The sequence below is a fragment of the Falco rusticolus genome, chromosome 1 (genome assembly GCF_015220075.1).
Source record: "Falco rusticolus isolate bFalRus1 chromosome 1, bFalRus1.pri, whole genome shotgun sequence".
Classification (NCBI taxonomy): Eukaryota; Metazoa; Chordata; class Aves; order Falconiformes; family Falconidae; genus Falco; species Falco rusticolus.
The window spans coordinates 19408593-19426179 of NC_051187.1; the positions used below are offsets into that span (position 1 = coordinate 19408593).

Sequence of the window (17587 nt, forward strand, 5' to 3'; positions counted from 1 at the left end):
AAGCAGCCGGCACAGGTCAGGAGAGCTGTGCCGAGAGCACAGTAAAAATGAAGTATTCCCTGTGTGGGCTGGGCGATGGATGAGAGCGCTCAGGGTTGGCACCGGCACCGGGGGGTGACAGGGGTTTGGGGAACAGCCTGGCGCAGGCTGTGGGAGCCACCCTGGCTCACATCCATGTGGGGCTGGAGAAACTGGGAATGAGGAGCTTTGGCCAAGGCTGGGCAGAGCTCAGCAAGCAGCAAGCTGAGCTTGTTTGCTTGTTGCACCCACTGCACCTGCTGTACCCATTGCACCCACTGCACCTACTTGCACCCATTGCACCCACTACACCTGCTGTACCCATTGCACCCACTGCACCTACTTGCACCCATTGCACCCACTGCACCCTCTGCATCTATTGCACCCATTGCACCCACTACACCCATTGCACCCATTGCACCCACTGCACCCTCTGCACCTATTGCACCTATTGCACCCACTACACCCATTGCACCCATTGCACCTGCTGCACCCGCTACACCCATTGCACCCGCTGCACTCACCGCACACTGGGTTGGCAGCTGAAGTTTCCAAAAGCCCATCATCAGCTGTACAAGCACTTCATGCCAGGCTGCATCGGCCTCATACTCCAGCAACTGTAAATCAGCACTTACAAAAGAATTAGGGAGCAGCATTGCTCCCCGGGGAGCTGAAGCTGCGTGGCTGTGGGGAGCAGGGCACCCTCCCCACCTGGCTGCGGCGTGCCAGTTCCGGCTGGGCTCGTCCCCGTTTACCTCCCTGGCCCTCACCATCTCTCATGATTTGAAGGCATCTGCAAAGGGCTTGTTTGCTTTGTGACAAAACCAACAGCCACCAAAGGCAGCCCCTCATTAGCAGTCCAGGTACGTGCCTGGGGAAGCGTCAGGTGGATTAAAATTGTTTTAATATCATAATATTAGAAACTTCAATTTGGCCTCAAAATGCTCATCTTCTAAACCCTGCCAGGGCTTTGGTGCATTAAACATTGATGAAGCTACCAGCAGATCAAAGTTTTGGGTTTAGCACTCAAAGTGCTTTGCGGGAGCGCCAGCTGCCCCCTGCCCCCGCCACAGCCCGCCGGGGCGAGAAGGACCACAGCATCACTGCCCAACCCCCGCCACAGCTGTGGGGCTGGTGGGGCACGGACCATGCCATGGGGCTGGCCACTGGTCTCTTCTCCCTGCGCCAAGCCATGCAGCACATGGTTTGCTGTTCTCCGTGGCAGGAGCGGTGTGTGTCGGCAAAGCAGGGCCTGGGATTAAAAATAAAAACCCACCCGGTGATGGTTGCGTGGGCCATGTTTGCAGCCAGGGCTGGCCGGGCTGCGGGGGATCTGTGCCGCGCACGGCATCGACACGGAGAGGCGAAGCCATCTGGGCTTTCGCGGAGACAGGGAGGGGGTTATTAAACAAAGAGCTGGTTGGGTTTTTTTTATTATTTTTCTTTTATTTTTAACACACTCAAGAGCCGTCTGGCAGCCAGCGCAGAGCTGCTCGGTGCTGGTGCCAATGCCATCTGCCTGCTGCAGGGCTGGCTGCCCCCACCACCCAGCCCTTCCCCAGGAGCTGGACCCCGAGCTGGGGGGCTGCAGGGTGGGTCTCAGCCCCTCGCCTAAGGGCCCCCCTCTGTGCCGTGCCCAGCTGCGGGCGCTGCCCCAGGCCCAGGTTTCCCTGCTCGGGGGATGATCAGCCCAGACCCCATGGGGGTATTTAGGGATGGGAAAGGGCAGCAGGGTGGTCCCTGGGGCTGGGGGCTGTGTGTGGCTGGGGCGAGTGTCCTGGAGGGTGCAGCATGGCGGGGGGGGGGGGGGGTAGCAGGATATGATGGGATGGGCGCTGGGGAGCTTTCCCACCGCTCTCGGTGGCTCCCCGGCGCGCAAGGTTGCCGGTGTTGGCGGTGGACCGGAGATTCCCCCCTCCCCCAGCCTTCAACTCTCAGCATTTTCCGGCGCCGCACTCGAAGAGTTACGGCGCCGTGTAGTTGCAGGGGGGGGGGGAGTGACAGGGAGGAGCCCCCTTCCCGGCCGCGGGATTGGCGGGCGCCGCGCTCGGAGCATTACGGCGGGGAGGGCCCCCCCGGCCCCGGGATTGGCGGGCGCCGCACTCGGAGCGTTGCGGCGCGGCCGTGCCCGCAGCGGAGCTGTCCGCGGTGCTGACCGCCGCCGGCCATGGGCTCGCCGCCGCCCGCCCTGCTGCTGCCGCTCCTCGCCGCGCTGCTCCGCGCACCGGCCCACGGTAAGCGCCGGCGCCGCGCCGACACCCCCGGTCACCCCCCACCCCCACCCCACCCCCCGCACATACACACCAACCACCCTCGGTACCGCTAGCCCCAGCCCCGCTCCGTCGCCGCCAAACTTTGCCAACTTGCGCTCGCCCCCGGTGCGGCAGGGGCATCCCCCCCCGGTGAAGCGAGAATCGCGCCCCCTTCCCCGTTACCCCCCCTCCCCCCGCCCCGGTGGCGCGAGGAGCGGGAGCTGCCGGGGGCGCGCAGAGCGGTTTGCAGCCGGGCTGGTGCAACGCCGCCCCCGGCGGGCTCCGGTGACAGCCCCTCTGCCAGTATTACCGGCGCTGGGGGCGGGGGGTAGCGCTGCACCGGGGGCTGGGCAGGCACGGCGCCGCCCGATGGGACCCGCTGCCCCGGCCGCCGAGCCCTTGGAGCCACCCCCGGCTGGCTATGGCTGGTGGTGGGCTGCGAGCCAGTGTCTTGGTGTGGTCCCCACCGCGGAGGTGGGGGCATTGGGCTCTTCCCCCCTGCGCTGGCTGGCTTGGGGTGACCCCCCCGGCTCCGGGGAGGGTGTGGAGGAGATACGGGGGCGGTGGGTGTTGGTCCTTCCCAAGGAGAGCAGCCAACACCCAGCTCAGCTCCTTAGCTCTGCCACCCATGGGGCATGGGCTGCCTCGACGCCTTGCGGCTCTGCTGCCCCAAAAACCAGGACGGGGAACCTGCCGGGGTTTGGGGCGCCCCAATCCATCGCAGCCATGACAATGGTGGGCAGCATGCCCAGGGCGAGGGGTGGGCAGGGCTGCGGCCCCGCTGGCTCCAGCGGGATGCGGGCAGTGGGACGCAGGCTGCCCACTCGGCGCAGCCAAGCTGCAGGCAGCAGCCGTGCAGGGAGTTACATAAACTCCCCATCTGGCAGCCGAGCCCAGCCGGGGACAGGCGCCGTGGCCCTGTGCCCGCTGCTATTCCTGTCTCGTTCTGCCGCCTGGGGCTGCTGCCACAGCCCTCTTGTTTGGGAGGGGTCTATAGGGAGACTCTCTGCAGGGCAGCAAGTGGGGCAAGGCCATGGCACCCCCATCTCCTGCCCTGCCAAGGGGTGTTGAGGCTGGAGGCGGGGGGGGGGTCCCTGTCCTGGGAGCAAGGCCCTGGGCAGGGCAGGCTTCCCCCAAGGGAGGCTGGTGCTTACTGTTGTCAGTTTAATGATTTCTAATGAGCAATTACCTCTAGTCAGTCCCCTAATTTCTGAATATCAATAAAGTTAATTAAACTCTGCATGTGTATTTCCCAGAGTGTTAGAGGTAGGGATGCCCTGGCAGGTGCCAAGCTCTTCCCAGGGCTGGGAGCTGTGGCGTCCCATCCACCCTGTCCCCCTCCATGTGCTGAGAGCTGCCCATGGCTCACCCACCCACTCCCGGTCCCCCATCAGGTAGGGCTCCCAGCCCAGCACCCCCATTTTCATGTAACAGTGTCACCATGGCCTTGACTTGGCATCAATGGGCCTGTGCATGGTAGGGATGTGTCATGGGTCTGGGGGGACATGGGCATGAGGGTCTTGGAACCCTCACCCAGGCTGAGGGGATTGGCAATGCCCCTGGGTGGTGGCAGTGCAGGGCTGATCCTGTCTCTCCTGCCACCCTGTGTGGTGACCTGCAGGTCTGTCCCAGCCACGGGGCTGCACCAGCCCCCGATGCACACAGGGGTGGGTTTGTCCCAGCAGAAAGCAGGGCCTGGACCCCACGGTACTGGTGCAACTGAGGGGGACGGTGCTGGGCATGGCTCCACCCACCATACCCCCTCTCCCCAGCTCCCCAAAGTCATGGCAGGCCTGGCTTTTTGTGGGGGATCACCTTTGCCAGGCTGAAGGCAGCTCCTTGTAATTCGGGGTCGTGGCAGCCTGGGGTAGCTGGGAGCAGTGTGTGCTGTGGCAGGGAGCACAGGGTCTGGTGGTGCCCCCGTAAGCAGTGTCACACCATCCAGCATCAGCTGGCTGCACCGTGCCCATGGGGGATGGTGCATCTTGGGGACATGACATCTCTGGGGATGTGGGTGCTGCTCAGGGTCTCTCTGCGAGCAGGGGGCCGAGGAAGGAAGCAGGCATCTGTTACAGTAATTAATGGCATGTGTGCTCATCCCCTGCGTGCCTCAGAGGAGTTCATCACCGCCACGCTGCCGTGCCGCCAGGCCAGGATTATCTGGATAATGCTCTTAAGCTAGAGGATGGGAGGGCAGGGCTGCCCTGTGGGGATGCAGGGCGCAGGCTGGGCCACTGCCCCCACCGTCCCCCTGGTCACTGCAGAACTGGCTGCCGTTTAGTGTCAGTGGGGACCAATTTGGCGTGCGGTTTTGTGCTGGGCAGGGCCACCAGCCCCAGGCTTTGTGCAGCCACCAGGCAGAGCCAGAGCAGCAGGAACACAGGGGGGAAATGGGGTGCAAAGGAGCCTGGGCAAGAGCCCAACAAGGGCACCCCCAGGCATGGTGTGGAGCAGTGGGGGGGCACCTGCCCCATGCTGGTGGTTGGAGCCCCAGACTGGCACGGGGCTCCCCAGGGCTGTGTCTCCCTGTGTGCAGCCCTGTGCCGGGGTGGGGGCTGCCCCCAGGCTGCCAGGCCCCCAACAAGCACAGGCAGTCCCCAGGGGAGGCCGATGAAGTTGTGTCTCCAGCGGCTCTGGCGGGAGAGGATAATTTCACCTCCAATCAATTCTTTAAATGTGCACAATTGAAAGATTGCTTTTGAAAGCTGCCTATAACCAGGGAGGTAATGGATTCCCTCCAGTTGTAGGCAGCAGCTCGGGAATGGCAGCATCCCTTCTTCCGGCAGCATCCCTTCCTCCAGCTGCCAGGGAGACAGGGCCAACCAGGGCACCAGCACCTCTCCTGCCACAGGCATCCTTGGGTGGGCAAAGGGGCTGTCTGGGCCTGCCGGAGGCAGCTGGGGTGTCTCCATCTGCCTGGCTTGCCCTGCGCTAAGACCCAGCACCACTCGTCATGTCATCCGAGGTGTCGGAGGGTCCCCCTGGATGAGGTTGGGGATGCGCTTGATCCTCAGCCTGTGGGAGAAGTGGCAGGAGCCAGCCTGCATGGTCACCATGCCAGCAGGGATTATTACATATATAATTTAAATGCAGTAACGAGCTGTGCTGAAGGGATCAAATATTAATCACCCACAATAGCGCTGCTGTGACCCTGCGAAAATAGAGAGAGGTGCTTGAAATGCCAGTTCAGTCGGCGCTGGGCGATGTGTGGGGGTGATGCCCAGGCAGAGCAGGTTCCAGTGGTCCCCAGCTGCCATGGGGGATGGCAACAGGCAGTGGGATGTGGCTGTAGCATCAGCCCTTGGTGGCTTCCAGAACTGGATGGTTCATCCTACACGAAGAGCAGTGGCAGGGCAGGGTGTGGGGGTTGTTGGCGAGGGGATGCTCATGTTGAATTCCCAGGGGAGCAAAGGCAGGTGCTGGGGGCAGGTGGGATGCTGGCTGTGGTGGGAGCAGACAGTGATGCTCCTTGCTTCCCACCCGCTGGGAGGGAATAGTGTCTGCGGGGAGGATGACATGGCTGAGCAGCCCAACACAGAGCCCGACGAGCAGCTCTCGCTTGCCTCCCGCAACCGGATTTCAATTACTGTCACTGGCAGCGGGTGGAGGGAAGGGGAGCTGGGAGGGCAGCATGGCTCCTGTCTCCCTGCCTGCCTCCTGCCCCAACGTGGGCAGGCCCGCCCAGCACCCAGAGGTGTCCCATGGGCTGGGTACCCCCTCTTCTACCATGGGTGTGCCAGGGGGGTGAGCTGTGCTGCTTCGGGGTAGAGACCAGAGCTGGCACAGACCCCCATGGGGGCTGGCACCCTCGCTGTGGGCACCCCAGGGTGGCACAGAGTGGGTGTTGCCTGGAAGTGGGGGCTCTGTCACAGGTGATCCTGAGGCAGGTCGTGGGGGAGGGTTGATTTGGGAGCTGCCAGCACAGGGAGGGGGGACACGGCACCACATGACTCCAGCGTTTGGGTCCGAAATAGCAGCAGACATGCAATTTATCACCGCCGCCGCTCAGGGAAATTGCTGTACAAATGCATTAGCTCCGCAGGGAGAGCGGGGGAAGTGGGATTACACGGGCCATGGGCGGCGAGGAGGGGACAGGGGCACTGCTGGCACCCCGCGGCACCCACTGGGTGGGAAGGGAGGAAAATCCCAGGGATGGGCAGCCCAGTGCCCACTGGGCTCTGCCCTCGTGCCCCTGCGGTGTCGGTGATGCTCGGGGCTTGGCGTTTGGTGTGTCAGCCGGGGCTCAGCCACCGCTGCCGTGATGCTCCAGGGAACCGGTTGCGGTGACATGTGACATGTGTCAGCGGGTAAATGACTGTTCAATTCAAGGAGAATCGCAAAACATACAAGGTCAAATGCTTCCCCGCCAGCGCCACCATGAATATTAAAGCTGAGCTCCTCCGGTCGCTGCCAGGGTTGGTGGCTGCACTTGCCAGCAGTGTCCCCAGGCACGGGGGCAGCCCCTTGGGTGCCCCCCACCCCAGCTGCTCTGGCAGCCTCAGCTTGGCCGTGGGCTCCTGGGCTCACTGGCGGTGCTGGGGTGGAGGTGGCCATGGGGCGGCAGAACGTGGATGCCAGCAGAGGTGGCAATGAGGTGCCAGCTGGTGCCAGCGGGGTGTGTGGCTCACCATTTGGCTGCATGGCAGTGGTGTCAGCTGGGTGATGCAGGGAGCAGGCTGCACAGCCCTGCCTGCACCCACCCACCCCTGCCTGCACCCTCACGCTGTCTGTGTGCACCTGCCTGCGCCCACCCACCCACTTCTGCTCGCACCTACCTGCCCACTCGCTGCCTGTGCCCACCCTGCCCTGCCTGCACTCTTACACCACCCACCCACGCCTGCCTGCATCCTGACACTGCCTGTCCTCTCATGCTGCCTACACCTGCCCACCCACAGCCTGTGCCCACCCTCATTCCCTGCCTGCGCAAGGGACAGAGATGGGGATCTGGCATCAACCAGGCACGTCCCCCCTCCTGCACCCACTGCAGGGGCTGGGGGCGCTGGGGGCACTGAGGGCCATGGATAGGCAAGTGTGGCACTGGCTGCCTGACAGCTCATTCATCACAGCTGCTGGCTCTGGCCGTGGGGGCAAAGCCAGATTGGATTTTAAATTGGAAAATAAACCTGGACTCCTGCGAGCCCCAACCCCTGTCCCTGCGATGCACCAGGGACTCAGCAGCCTGCGCCTCCCGCCTGGCCAGGCTGTGGCCAGACGGGAAACTGAGCCACAGAGCACTGCTGTGCCACGGGGTTGCGATGCTCCCGGGGCAGCCGGGGGCCCTGCTCCATCGCCTCCACCGAGCTGGGTGCTGTCATTGCTTTCTTGGTGGGCAGCATCGATCGGTGCTCCCTGGGCAGCCGCGTCCCGCCTTATTTATTTATTTGCGACAGCAGGCGGCATTGATTCCTGCCGGGGGGCCAGCCACACGCCGCAGCCGGATTAGTCTCCGGCATCTCCCTGGCTCCCATTAATAGACTCCCGCCCAGCAAAACCAATGTGAAGGATTAGGACCCTGGCCCAGTGCGGCCGTGAGCACGTGCCACGCATGCTGAGGGGCCCCAACAGGCACCCGGCTAGTGGGGACTCGAAAGTCCCTTTGCAGGGGTCTGTGCCCACCCTGAGCCCTGGGTGGTCCCTGCTAGGTGCCAGGGCCTGGAGGGCTGGGTGTTGGGTAGCAGAGTCCCTTGTCACCAACCCTTGATGACCCTGGGGACGTGGGAGGGATGCAGCTGCAGCACTGTAGATAAGCTGCTTAGAGATGTCTGTGGTAGGTGGAGGCTCTAAACCTGTGGTGCATGAGGGGCATAGGTGGCAACATCTGGGCACAGGTGGCAACATCTGGGCACCCAGCTGCCTTCCTACAGTGCCCTGAGCACCCTGCAACCCCCAAGGGCCAAGAGCATCCCTAGTTCTTGAGCATCCCTCGGCACCGGGAGCATCGTGTGGTACCCAGAGCATCTTCCAGTGCCAGGGGGATCCTGCGGTACCCTGAGCATCCCCCAAGTGCCAGAGGGATCCTGTGGTACCCAGAGCATGCCCTGGTACTGGGAGCATCCCATAGTACCCAGAACATCTCTCAGTGCCAGGGGCATCCCGTGGTCCCCAGAACACCATGCAGAGCCCAGGGCAGTGCCTAGTGCCTAGGTACTACCCAGCCCAGGGTGCTACAGCATCCACATGGGACCTGCTGTAGGAGCCTTGCTGTGGGGTCTGACTCCACCTGGCAACCCCGATGGGGACTGCTGTGCTCCCCAGCACCCCAAGCAGCCAAGATGCCAGGGGCAGGGAGGTGCAGGGGGCTGAGGTGGGCATCTCTGCCTCAGCCTTTGCTGCAGCTGTGGCAGCACAGGGCCCAACCCCGAGCACTAATCTGCTATTAAAGCCTAAAAGAGATTTTGGCGCCCTTCAGTATAAACTCATTAACTTTTATGTTCTAATAAATGGATCCTATTAAAAAATAATTCTGGCCTTGCTGGGGGGCAAGTGAACCTTTCGGAGTTGGTGCGGCCAGGTGCTTGCCTGCTCACCTTGCCACTGTGCCCAGGGCATTATCACTGTCCCGGGATGGCAGGGAAGCGGTGGGGACACAGGGTGGGTGGCGGGGTGCTGGGGATGCCTGCCAGCACCCAGCGGCTCCCCTCCACCACTGCTCACCCAAGTTAATGTCTCTTAATAGTCCCTTAAAAGCAGCAGTCGCAGAGTAATTAATCTTCGCGGGGCCCTGCCCTGCTACGGATTGGTATAATTACCTGGTAATTGGCAGTATCATGTCATCAGCGCCTGTGCACGGTGGTGAGACATGCCCACACGCTGCTGTGGCCTCACATCTTGCATCAGGCCACAGAGGGATGCTGGGTGCTGCAATGGCATCCCTGCCACCATGGCATCCCCCCTGCTGTGGCACAGCAGGGCTGGGGAGCTGTGCCCCCCGGGAGAGAGGATTGCGCAGTGCTGGATCCAGTGGGAAGAGATGCTGGGTGGCTCATTAGGGCTGATTAATTTTTTTTTTTCTTTTTAGATCTGAAGGCTGTAAATGGCTGGGCTGGGCACAGCAGGGATTTGCTCAGGGATTAATGCACATGAGGGCCACGGGGCTGTGGTGGGAGGGGGGGCCTTGGGGCTGCGAGTTGGAGGTGGGGAGCATCAGTGGGGAGGGGGCCCACAGCAGACTGGCATTGCCTGGGGATGACCTGGCTGGTGGGTGGGTGGAGAGAAGCTGAGCTCTCACAGAACTCACTGCACTGGTGGCCTGGAGCAGGGTCCCAATGTTCAGGCTCCAGTGGTGCCCCCTGTGCAGCCAGTCACAGCAGACATGGCAATCACCTGCATGTCTGCACCACAGAGATGCGGGCTCCCAGGGGACCCTTGGCATGGGACAGCCACCTCTGTAGAGAGGGACAAGCTGTAACCAGGGACACCCAACCCCAGGGCTGGTGCCACCAGGGCTGCGTCACGGGAGGGATGGGCACCCCTTAATGTGGCACAAGCTGCAGCTGTACATTAATTAGCCAGGGCTTAATTGCCAGGGCTGCCCCGTGAAGGGTATCCTGGGGCGAGATGTGGCAGGGTCTCATTGCATGGGGTCACTGCAGTTGTTTGCCACCCTGGTTTTGGTGCAGTATTGTTGTGCAGGGAAGCATTAGTCCTCAAGGCGGCACTGGCCTGTGGTGAAGTGTTGGTCCATGGTGAAGCGTTGGACTCCAGTGCAGCATCAGTCCCTAGCGCAGCACAGGTCTGTGGCACCGCACCAGCATTGCTCCCCAGTGTGGTACCAGTCCCCAGAGCTGCATCTGTACCTGGCACAGCACCAGTCCATGTCCAGAGGCTGGTCCTGGGTGCCACATCAGGCACAGCATTGGTGTGTGATGAAGCATCGGTTCCCCAGTGCTGCATCAGTGAACGATGCAGCATCCGTCCATGGTGCATCGCCAGTCCAGAATGAAGCATCAGGCCCTGGTGCAGCATCAGTCTATGATGCAGCATTGGTCCATGGGTCCCCAGCACTCCATGCTCTCTCTTCCCCCCAGGCTTCAATGGGCTGGCAAGGAAGGCTGGGGAGAGCGCTGAGGCCGAGGGGGAGCCGACGGCACTGCCCACACCGGCGGAGCGGGAGGCGGAGGCTCGCTTCGTGAGCACAGCACCCACGCTGAAGCTCCTCAACCACCACCCGCTGCTGGAGGACCTGCTGCACGAAGCCTTCCTGAAGAAGGACTACCTGGGCCAGGCACCATTCCTGCCTGCTGGCCCTGGCCCCCTCCTGCCTGCCAGCGCCCTCGAGCCAGCCCCTGGCCCCCCAGCCCCCGAGCCCCCACCACGCACCCCCGCCCTGCCCAGGGCTGCCTTCCCCACTGACCCGCTGACCACCCCGGCAGGGCGCCCGGGGCTGTGGGGGGAGGCGTGGGGGGCTGTGCCAGGTGCTGACCCTTCATGGTCCCCCGCCGGGGTGCTGGAGTCGGGTCCTGCATCTTCCAGCCAGGCACCCGCCACCCCTAGCACATCCCTGGGACCCCGCGCTGGGACCACCATGGTCCCCGGGGATGAGGAGGGGACCACCACCACCTCCACCATCACCACCACCACCGTCACCACACTGCAGGGTCCAGGTGAGCGCTGGACAGGGAGCTAGGGGGAGCTGGGGTGACACAGGGCTGAGCTGGGGTCTCCTCTGTCACCAGTCCCCTGCAACCGGACGCTGGCAGGCCCTGAGGGCTGGCTGGTGTCCCCGGAGCTGGCCGGTGTCCCCTACGATGGCAGCCTGGACTGTACCTACACCGTCACCGTCTACCCTGGCTATGGTGTGGAGCTCAAGGTGAGCCAGGGACTCTGTGTGGAGCGGGGTGCCAAGTGCCCGCAGGGAAGCTGTGGGGCTGTGCGGGGTGCAGCAAACACACGGTCTTGTCCCTGTCCTTGTCACTGTCCCCATGTCCCCAAGCCAGCAGAGCTGGCTCAGGGCATCACCTGCCCTCAGGCCCTGGGGCAGGGATGCAGGTGCATGGGCTGGTGGGATGCCCCAGGATACTCTGTGTCCCCCGGCTGCCATGGCTGGCACCCACAGCAGAAGCAGCGATGCAGGACTTAATTAATGAAGCACCGATGGAGGTGCAAGCAATGCCAGCGGGTGCAACGCGGTGGGGCAGAGCCAGGAAAACGTAGCGCCCATCTGCCAGGAACAGCGGCTGGCGCCACTCCTATGGTGCTGAGGCCACGTGCTGGTCTCATCAGTGGCACATGGCCGTGTGCCCCTCCCTCCCCCACTGCCCAGCCCACCCCCTCAGCCACCACAGGGCCATGCACGGCTCCGGTGGTGAGCCAGCAGCACCGGCTCTGTGGTCAGCCCCCACTCCTCCAGCTCACACAGCAGCGCTCACCGGTGCCGCTGCTCATCGCTACAGCATTGCTTAATTAACATCATTAATAGCAAATTGCTCCAGAGGGCTGCGGCGCACGCCTGGCTGGCGGCAGGGTTGTTGGCGTGGGCCCGGCTGTGCCGTGACACTTCAGCGGAGCCACCGGCTGGGTCCTGCTGCTCCTGGCGTGGCGGGATGATTTATGGTGCTGGTAACCACGTTTGAAAGGCGCTGTCCTGCGCAGACAGGCTTCAGTGCGCTATCGACCATGGGCAAACTGCCGGGGAGCCAGCTCCCAGCCGCGTGCCAGGGCAGTGCCAGGGCGGTGACACCTGGCCATACCCCGCAGGTACACAACATCAGCCTGGTGGAGGGGGAGACACTGACGGTGGAGAGCGCGGGGGGCCTGGAGCCCACCCTCCTGGCCAATGAGTCCTTCCTGCTGCGGGGCCAGGTCATCCGCAGCCCTGCCAACCTCCTCACCCTCCGCTTCCAGAGCCCCCGGCCCCCCAGCCCCGGCTCCTACCGCTTCCACTACCAAGGTACGGGGCAGCACCCAGCGCTGGCATGGACCCCCTGGTACCCCCCAGGGCTCCCAGCACGGCGCTAATTTGCAGCGTGGCCATGCATGGGGGTGTTACGCCGCTGGCCAGTTAAGTGGGCACAGACCCGGCAGAGAACATCAGCAGAGAGCTAATTGGTGTGAGCAATCATGGGCTCATTTAGCATCATTACTGGCAGCCATCAGCACCGCGTCACCCAGCCCTGCAGCACCCAGGGGGCTGGGGAGGCAGGTTCTGGCTGAGGGGTGGGCTGGGGTCCTGGTGGGGGGTCTGGTTCCCTGTCTGCCCCCGGTAACACCACCACCTGCCCCCAGCCTACCTGCTGAGCTGCCCCTTCCCGGCACGGCCGGCTTTCGGGGAGGTCTCTGTCAGCAGCCTGCACCCCGGCGGGGATGCCCGCTTCCGCTGCGCTGCCGGCTACCAGCTGCAAGGTGCCCACCGGCTCACCTGCCGCAATGCCACCCGGCCCTTCTGGAGCGCCCGTGAGCCCCTCTGCCTCGGTAAGCACCGGCACCGGGAGGATGTGGCACGGCATGGCCAGCTGCTGATGGTCCCTCTCCCACAGCGGCGTGTGGCGGGGTGGTCCGGAATGCCACGGTGGGACGCATCGTCTCGCCCGGCTTCCCTGGGAACTACAGCAACAACCTGACATGCCACTGGCTGCTGGAGGCGCCTGCCAGCCACCGCCTGCACCTCCATTTCGAGAAGGTCTCACTGGCAGAGGATGATGACAGGTTTGGCCCCATGGCGGGGCAGGATTGAGGGGGTGGGTGCACCCCGGGGCAGCCCCACACCGGACACAGGGCTGTGTTCAAGGATGGGTGCCATTGGCCTTGCCTATGGATGGGTGCCATGGGTCATATTCAAGTATAGGTGCTGTTGGCCATGTTCAAGGATGGGAGCCATTGGCCATGCCCAAGTGTGAGCACTGCTGGCCATTGGCTATGGTCAAGGATAGGTGCTGTTGGCCATGTTCAAAGAACATACCATTGGCCAAGCCCAAGGGTGGGTGCCATTCATCATGCCCAAGGATGGGTGCCATTTGTTATGCCCAAGGATGGGTGCTGTTGGCCATGGCTGGGGCTGGGTGCTACCATCCATGCCCAAGGATGGGTGCTGTTGGCCATGGCCAGCACAGCACCCTGCCCCTGCTATGCATTGGCAGGCTCATTATCCGCAACGGCAACAACGTGGAGGCACCGCCGGTGTACGACTCCTATGAGGTGGAGTACCTGCCCATTGAGGGGCTGCTCAGCACCGGGCGCCACTTCTTTGTGGAGCTCACCACCGACAGCAGCGGGGCCGCTGCAGGCATGGCACTGCGCTATGAGGGTATGGGGCTGGGGCGTAGGGGGGCACCCAGGCAGCCCCATGCCCGCCTGGCCCCTGCAGACCTTCGCCCCTGTGCCCGCAGCCTTTGAGCAGGGACATTGCTACGAGCCCTTTGTCAAGTACGGGAACTTCACGGCCAGCGACCCCCGGTACCCCGTGGGCACCACAGTGGAGTTCAGCTGCGACCCTGGCTACACGCTGGAGCAGGGCTCCACCGTCATCGAGTGCGTCGACCCCAGTGACCCACAGTGGAACGAGACGGAGCCAGCGTGTCGCGGTGGGCACCAGGACTGGGGGGCCGGGAGGGCTGGAGCTGGGGGTTCAGTAGGTGCCAGAGCTGGGGGGTGCTGTGGGTGCTGGAGCTGGGTGTTGCTGTGGGTGCTGGGGTTGGGGCATGAAGGATGTTGGAGCCACTGTGCCATGGTGCGTGCTGGAGCCAGGGGACATGGTGGGAGCTGGAGCCAACAAGGGTTGGATGGAGTTGGGATGCTGAAGTGGGTGCTGGAGCTGGGGGTTGCTGTGAGTGTTGGAGACAGGGATGGGCTACAATGGATGCTGGATCCACCATGCCACGGTGTGTGTTTGAGCTGGAGTCAATGGAGGGGAGGGCACTGAAGCTGGGGGGCTGCAGTGGGTGCTGGGCACTGGGTGGTGGGTGCTGTGCCGGGTGCCCCCACAGCGATGCCAAGCCCAGCGTGCATCCACAGCGGTGTGCAGTGGGGAGCTGACGGACACGGCCGGTGTGGTGCTGTCACCCAACTGGCCGGAGGCATACGGCAAGGGCCAGGACTGCATCTGGGGGCTGCACGTGGAGGAGGACAAGCGCATCATGCTGGATGTCCGCGTGTGAGTGCGGGGACAGCCACGGGGGATGGGGACAGGGGAAGGGGGGGGGGGGGGGGGCATGCAACCAACATCCTCACGGCCCCGCTGCCCCAGGCTGCGGCTGGGGATGGGGGACGTGCTGACCTTCTACGATGGGGACGACCTGACAGCCCGCATCCTGGGCCAGTACACGGGCACCCGCGGCCGTTTCAAGCTCTACGCCTCCACTGCCGATGTCACCGTCCAGTTCCAGTCCGACCCTGGCACCGGTGCCTTTGGCTACCAGCAGGGCTTTGTCATCCATTTCTCCGGTGAGCCCCACGGTGGGATGGCACCATTGGTGTCCCCGGTGTCTCTGCCACCCCGCTCACACCGCCATCCCCACAGAGGTCCCCCGTAACGACACCTGCCCTGAGCTGCCAGACATTGCCAACGGCTGGAAGACGTCCTCGCAGCCGGAGCTGCTCCATGGCACCGTGGTCACCTACCATTGCTACCCTGGCTTCCAACTGGCTGGCACCGACCTCCTGATGTGCCACTGGGACCTGACGTGGAGCGGTGACCTGCCCACCTGCGAGCGGGGTGAGTGGTGCCCACTGGCAATCCCCCTGCCCTGCGGCATGTCCCCAGCAGCCACCATCACCACCGGTCCCTCCCACCCACAGTGACCTCCTGCCGGGACCCCGGGGATGCTGAGCACAGCCGCAGGGTGGTCTCCAGCCCTAAATTCCCAGTGGGAGCCACTGTGCAGTATGTCTGCGACAAGGGCTACATCCTGGCGGGTGCTGGGACCCTCACCTGCCACGACCGCGCTGCGGGGGGACCCAAGTGGAGTGACCGTCTCCCCAAGTGCATCCGTGAGTCAGGTACCCCTTCCCAGGCATGTCCCCCTAAAAGCCAGTGGTGGGTGCTGATGCCACCGTTCCCTCGACCTGCAGCAGAGACCTACGAGCCCTGCCACAACCCCGGCGTGCCGGCGGGCGGGCGGCAGAGCCCCGAGTGGCGGCTGTACCCGGCCGGAGCCACCTTGCGCTTCTCCTGCACTGCTGGCCGGGCACTGCTGGGCGAGGGCAGCCTGCGCTGCCTGCCCGGGCACCCCTCGCGCTGGAGCGGCTCACCTCCCATCTGCAAGGCGGGTGAGAGGACCCCCCCCCACCCCAGCACCCCACCAGCACTGCTCGACACCCCACTTCTCACCGCTGATGCCGGCTTCTTTCTTCCACCCCCTTCCAGCTTCCTATGATGACTTTTACAGCAACCGCAACCTGGATGGTAAGGGCAAGGGTTTGCAGGGGCAACCTGGGGTGCCGGGGTGCCGGTGGGCACCCAGGGGTGCAGCCCATGTGGGGTGACCCCTCAGTGAGCCCCCAACTGTCCCGGGTAGCTGTGGCCAAGGCCGTGCCCTCGGGGACGGGGCTGGAGGGCACCAACGTCGCCATCGCTGTCTTCCTGCCCATACTGGTGGTGGCCCTGCTCATCGGAGGCATTTACCTCTACTTCTCCAAGTGAGTGGCTGAGTGACCCCCATCACCTCACAGGGTCCCCACGGACCCCCAGCTTCCCACCCCAACTGCCCTCTCCCCACAGGCTCCAGGGGAAGCCAGCCCTGCAGCTGCCCCTCGCTGGCTCCCACCCCTATGACCATATCACCGTGGAGTCGGCATTCGACAACCCCACCTACGAGACAGGAGTAAGTACTGGCCACTGTGCCCCCCCAGCTGTGGCCCAGGGACCCTGCGTGGCACCGGCCATGTGGGCCAGGGGCTGCACATGAGGTGGGACATGTGTGGGATGGGGTTGCGCATCCCCAGGACCATGCGTTAGCTAGGACATCCATCCAGGGACCACACATGGGATGGAATACCCATCCAGAGACCACTCACATGATGGACATCCATCCAGGGAGCACGCACAGGATGGAACATGCAACCAGAGATTGCACATGGGATGGGACATCCATCCAGGGACCGTTTGTGGGATGGGACATCCACGCAGGGGCCACATCACACACAGGATGAGACATGCAACCAGAGACCACACATGGGATGGGACATCCATCCAGGGACCGTTTGTGGGATGGGACATGCAACCAGGGACCACATCACACACAGGATGAGACATGCAACCAGAGACCACACATGGGATGGGACATCCATCCAGGGACCACACACAGGATGGGACATGCATCCAGAGACCACACATCAGCTGGGGCATCCATCCTAGGAACCATGCATTATATAGGACATGCATCCAGGGGCCACACACAGGATACGACATTTATCCAGGGACCACAACATCAGCTGGGACAGCCATCTAGGGACCACGCATGGGATGGAATATCCATTCAGGGACTGTTCACAGGATGGACAACCATCCAGGGACCGCTCACCATCTGCAGCACCCATCCAGGGACCACACATGGGGCAGGACACCCACCAAGGGACCACACATGGGGTGGGACACCCACCCAAGGACCACACATGGGCCCAGGGCCCTGTGGGGTGGGAGATGCCCGGTCCCTGTCCCAGGCACCCCGTGGCACCGCCGAGTGTCCAACCCCTCGCAGTCTGTTTTCTTTGCAGGACACGAGGGAGTATGAGGTGTCCATCTAGGCGTGGGCGGCGTGGAGCTGGGCGCTGCAGCCACACCACCCGGGCCTCCCCGGGCCCACCGGCACCCCCATGCCCGCCGGCCCCCCGCCACGGCCCGGGCCCACCTCTCCCGGGGAGGTTCAAACCAAGCACTCGGTGGGAGCGACCCGGGCACCAGCCACCCCCCTGCCACCCCTAACCCACCTGGACCCCGGTGGGGTCGGTCTGAGCCCCGCTGCCCCCCTGCCCTGGACTCCTGGGGTGCTGAGCCGGCGGGGGTCCCCAGGCCTCATCCTGCCCCCTGGCCCCGTGACGGAGGTGGGGACCCAGGCAGGGGGAGCGGGGCTGTGGGGACCCCCAGCTGAGGACAGGGCTCCCCGGGGCTGCAGCGGGGAGGGGGCAACGGGATGCCCTGCAAAGCCCCCTTGGGGGGGGGTGTCCTTGAGTGGCTATGGAGGTGCCCCCTACCCTTCACCCACCCCCAGCACAGGGTCTGCCCCCCCGCACCCCCGTGTCTCCCACTGCTGCCACGCAGGCACGTGTGTCCCCCCCGTGCCCCGAGCATGCTGCGCGCCCCCGGCCCCCCCCGGCTTGCTTCACCCTCCCTGGGGTGCCCCCCCCCGGCCACCGGCCCGGTGCCCCAGCAGGGTGCCAGCCCG

At 64.0% G+C, this 17587-nt stretch overlaps 1 protein-coding gene across 4 annotated transcripts; it reads left to right on the top strand.

Annotated features, from left to right (window-relative positions):
- Positions 1–2079: 2079 nt before the first annotated feature.
- SEZ6 (seizure related 6 homolog) lies at positions 2080–17265 on the top strand. 4 transcript variants are annotated; one of them, XM_037373551.1, is made up of 17 exons: positions 2080–2252; positions 10298–10867; positions 10946–11079; positions 11967–12159; positions 12495–12680; positions 12746–12914; positions 13346–13512; positions 13595–13789; positions 14220–14358; positions 14452–14648; positions 14725–14919; positions 15003–15194; positions 15276–15473; positions 15571–15609; positions 15722–15842; positions 15925–16027; positions 16179–16408. In XM_037373551.1, the coding sequence occupies exons 1-17, from the start codon at positions 2186–2188 to the stop codon at positions 16353–16355; spliced, it is 3042 nt and encodes a 1013-aa protein (XP_037229448.1). In that variant the 5' UTR covers positions 2080–2185; the 3' UTR covers positions 16356–16408. The 4 variants fall into 4 exon arrangements, with proteins under 4 accessions (XP_037229448.1, XP_037229440.1, XP_037229457.1 ...); XM_037373543.1 differs by having other exon boundaries at positions 2081–2252; positions 10298–10873; positions 16179–16407; XM_037373560.1 differs by lacking the exon at positions 16179–16408 and adding an exon at positions 16904–17265 and having other exon boundaries at positions 2082–2252; positions 10298–10873.
- The last annotated feature ends 322 nt before the right edge of the window (positions 17266–17587 follow it).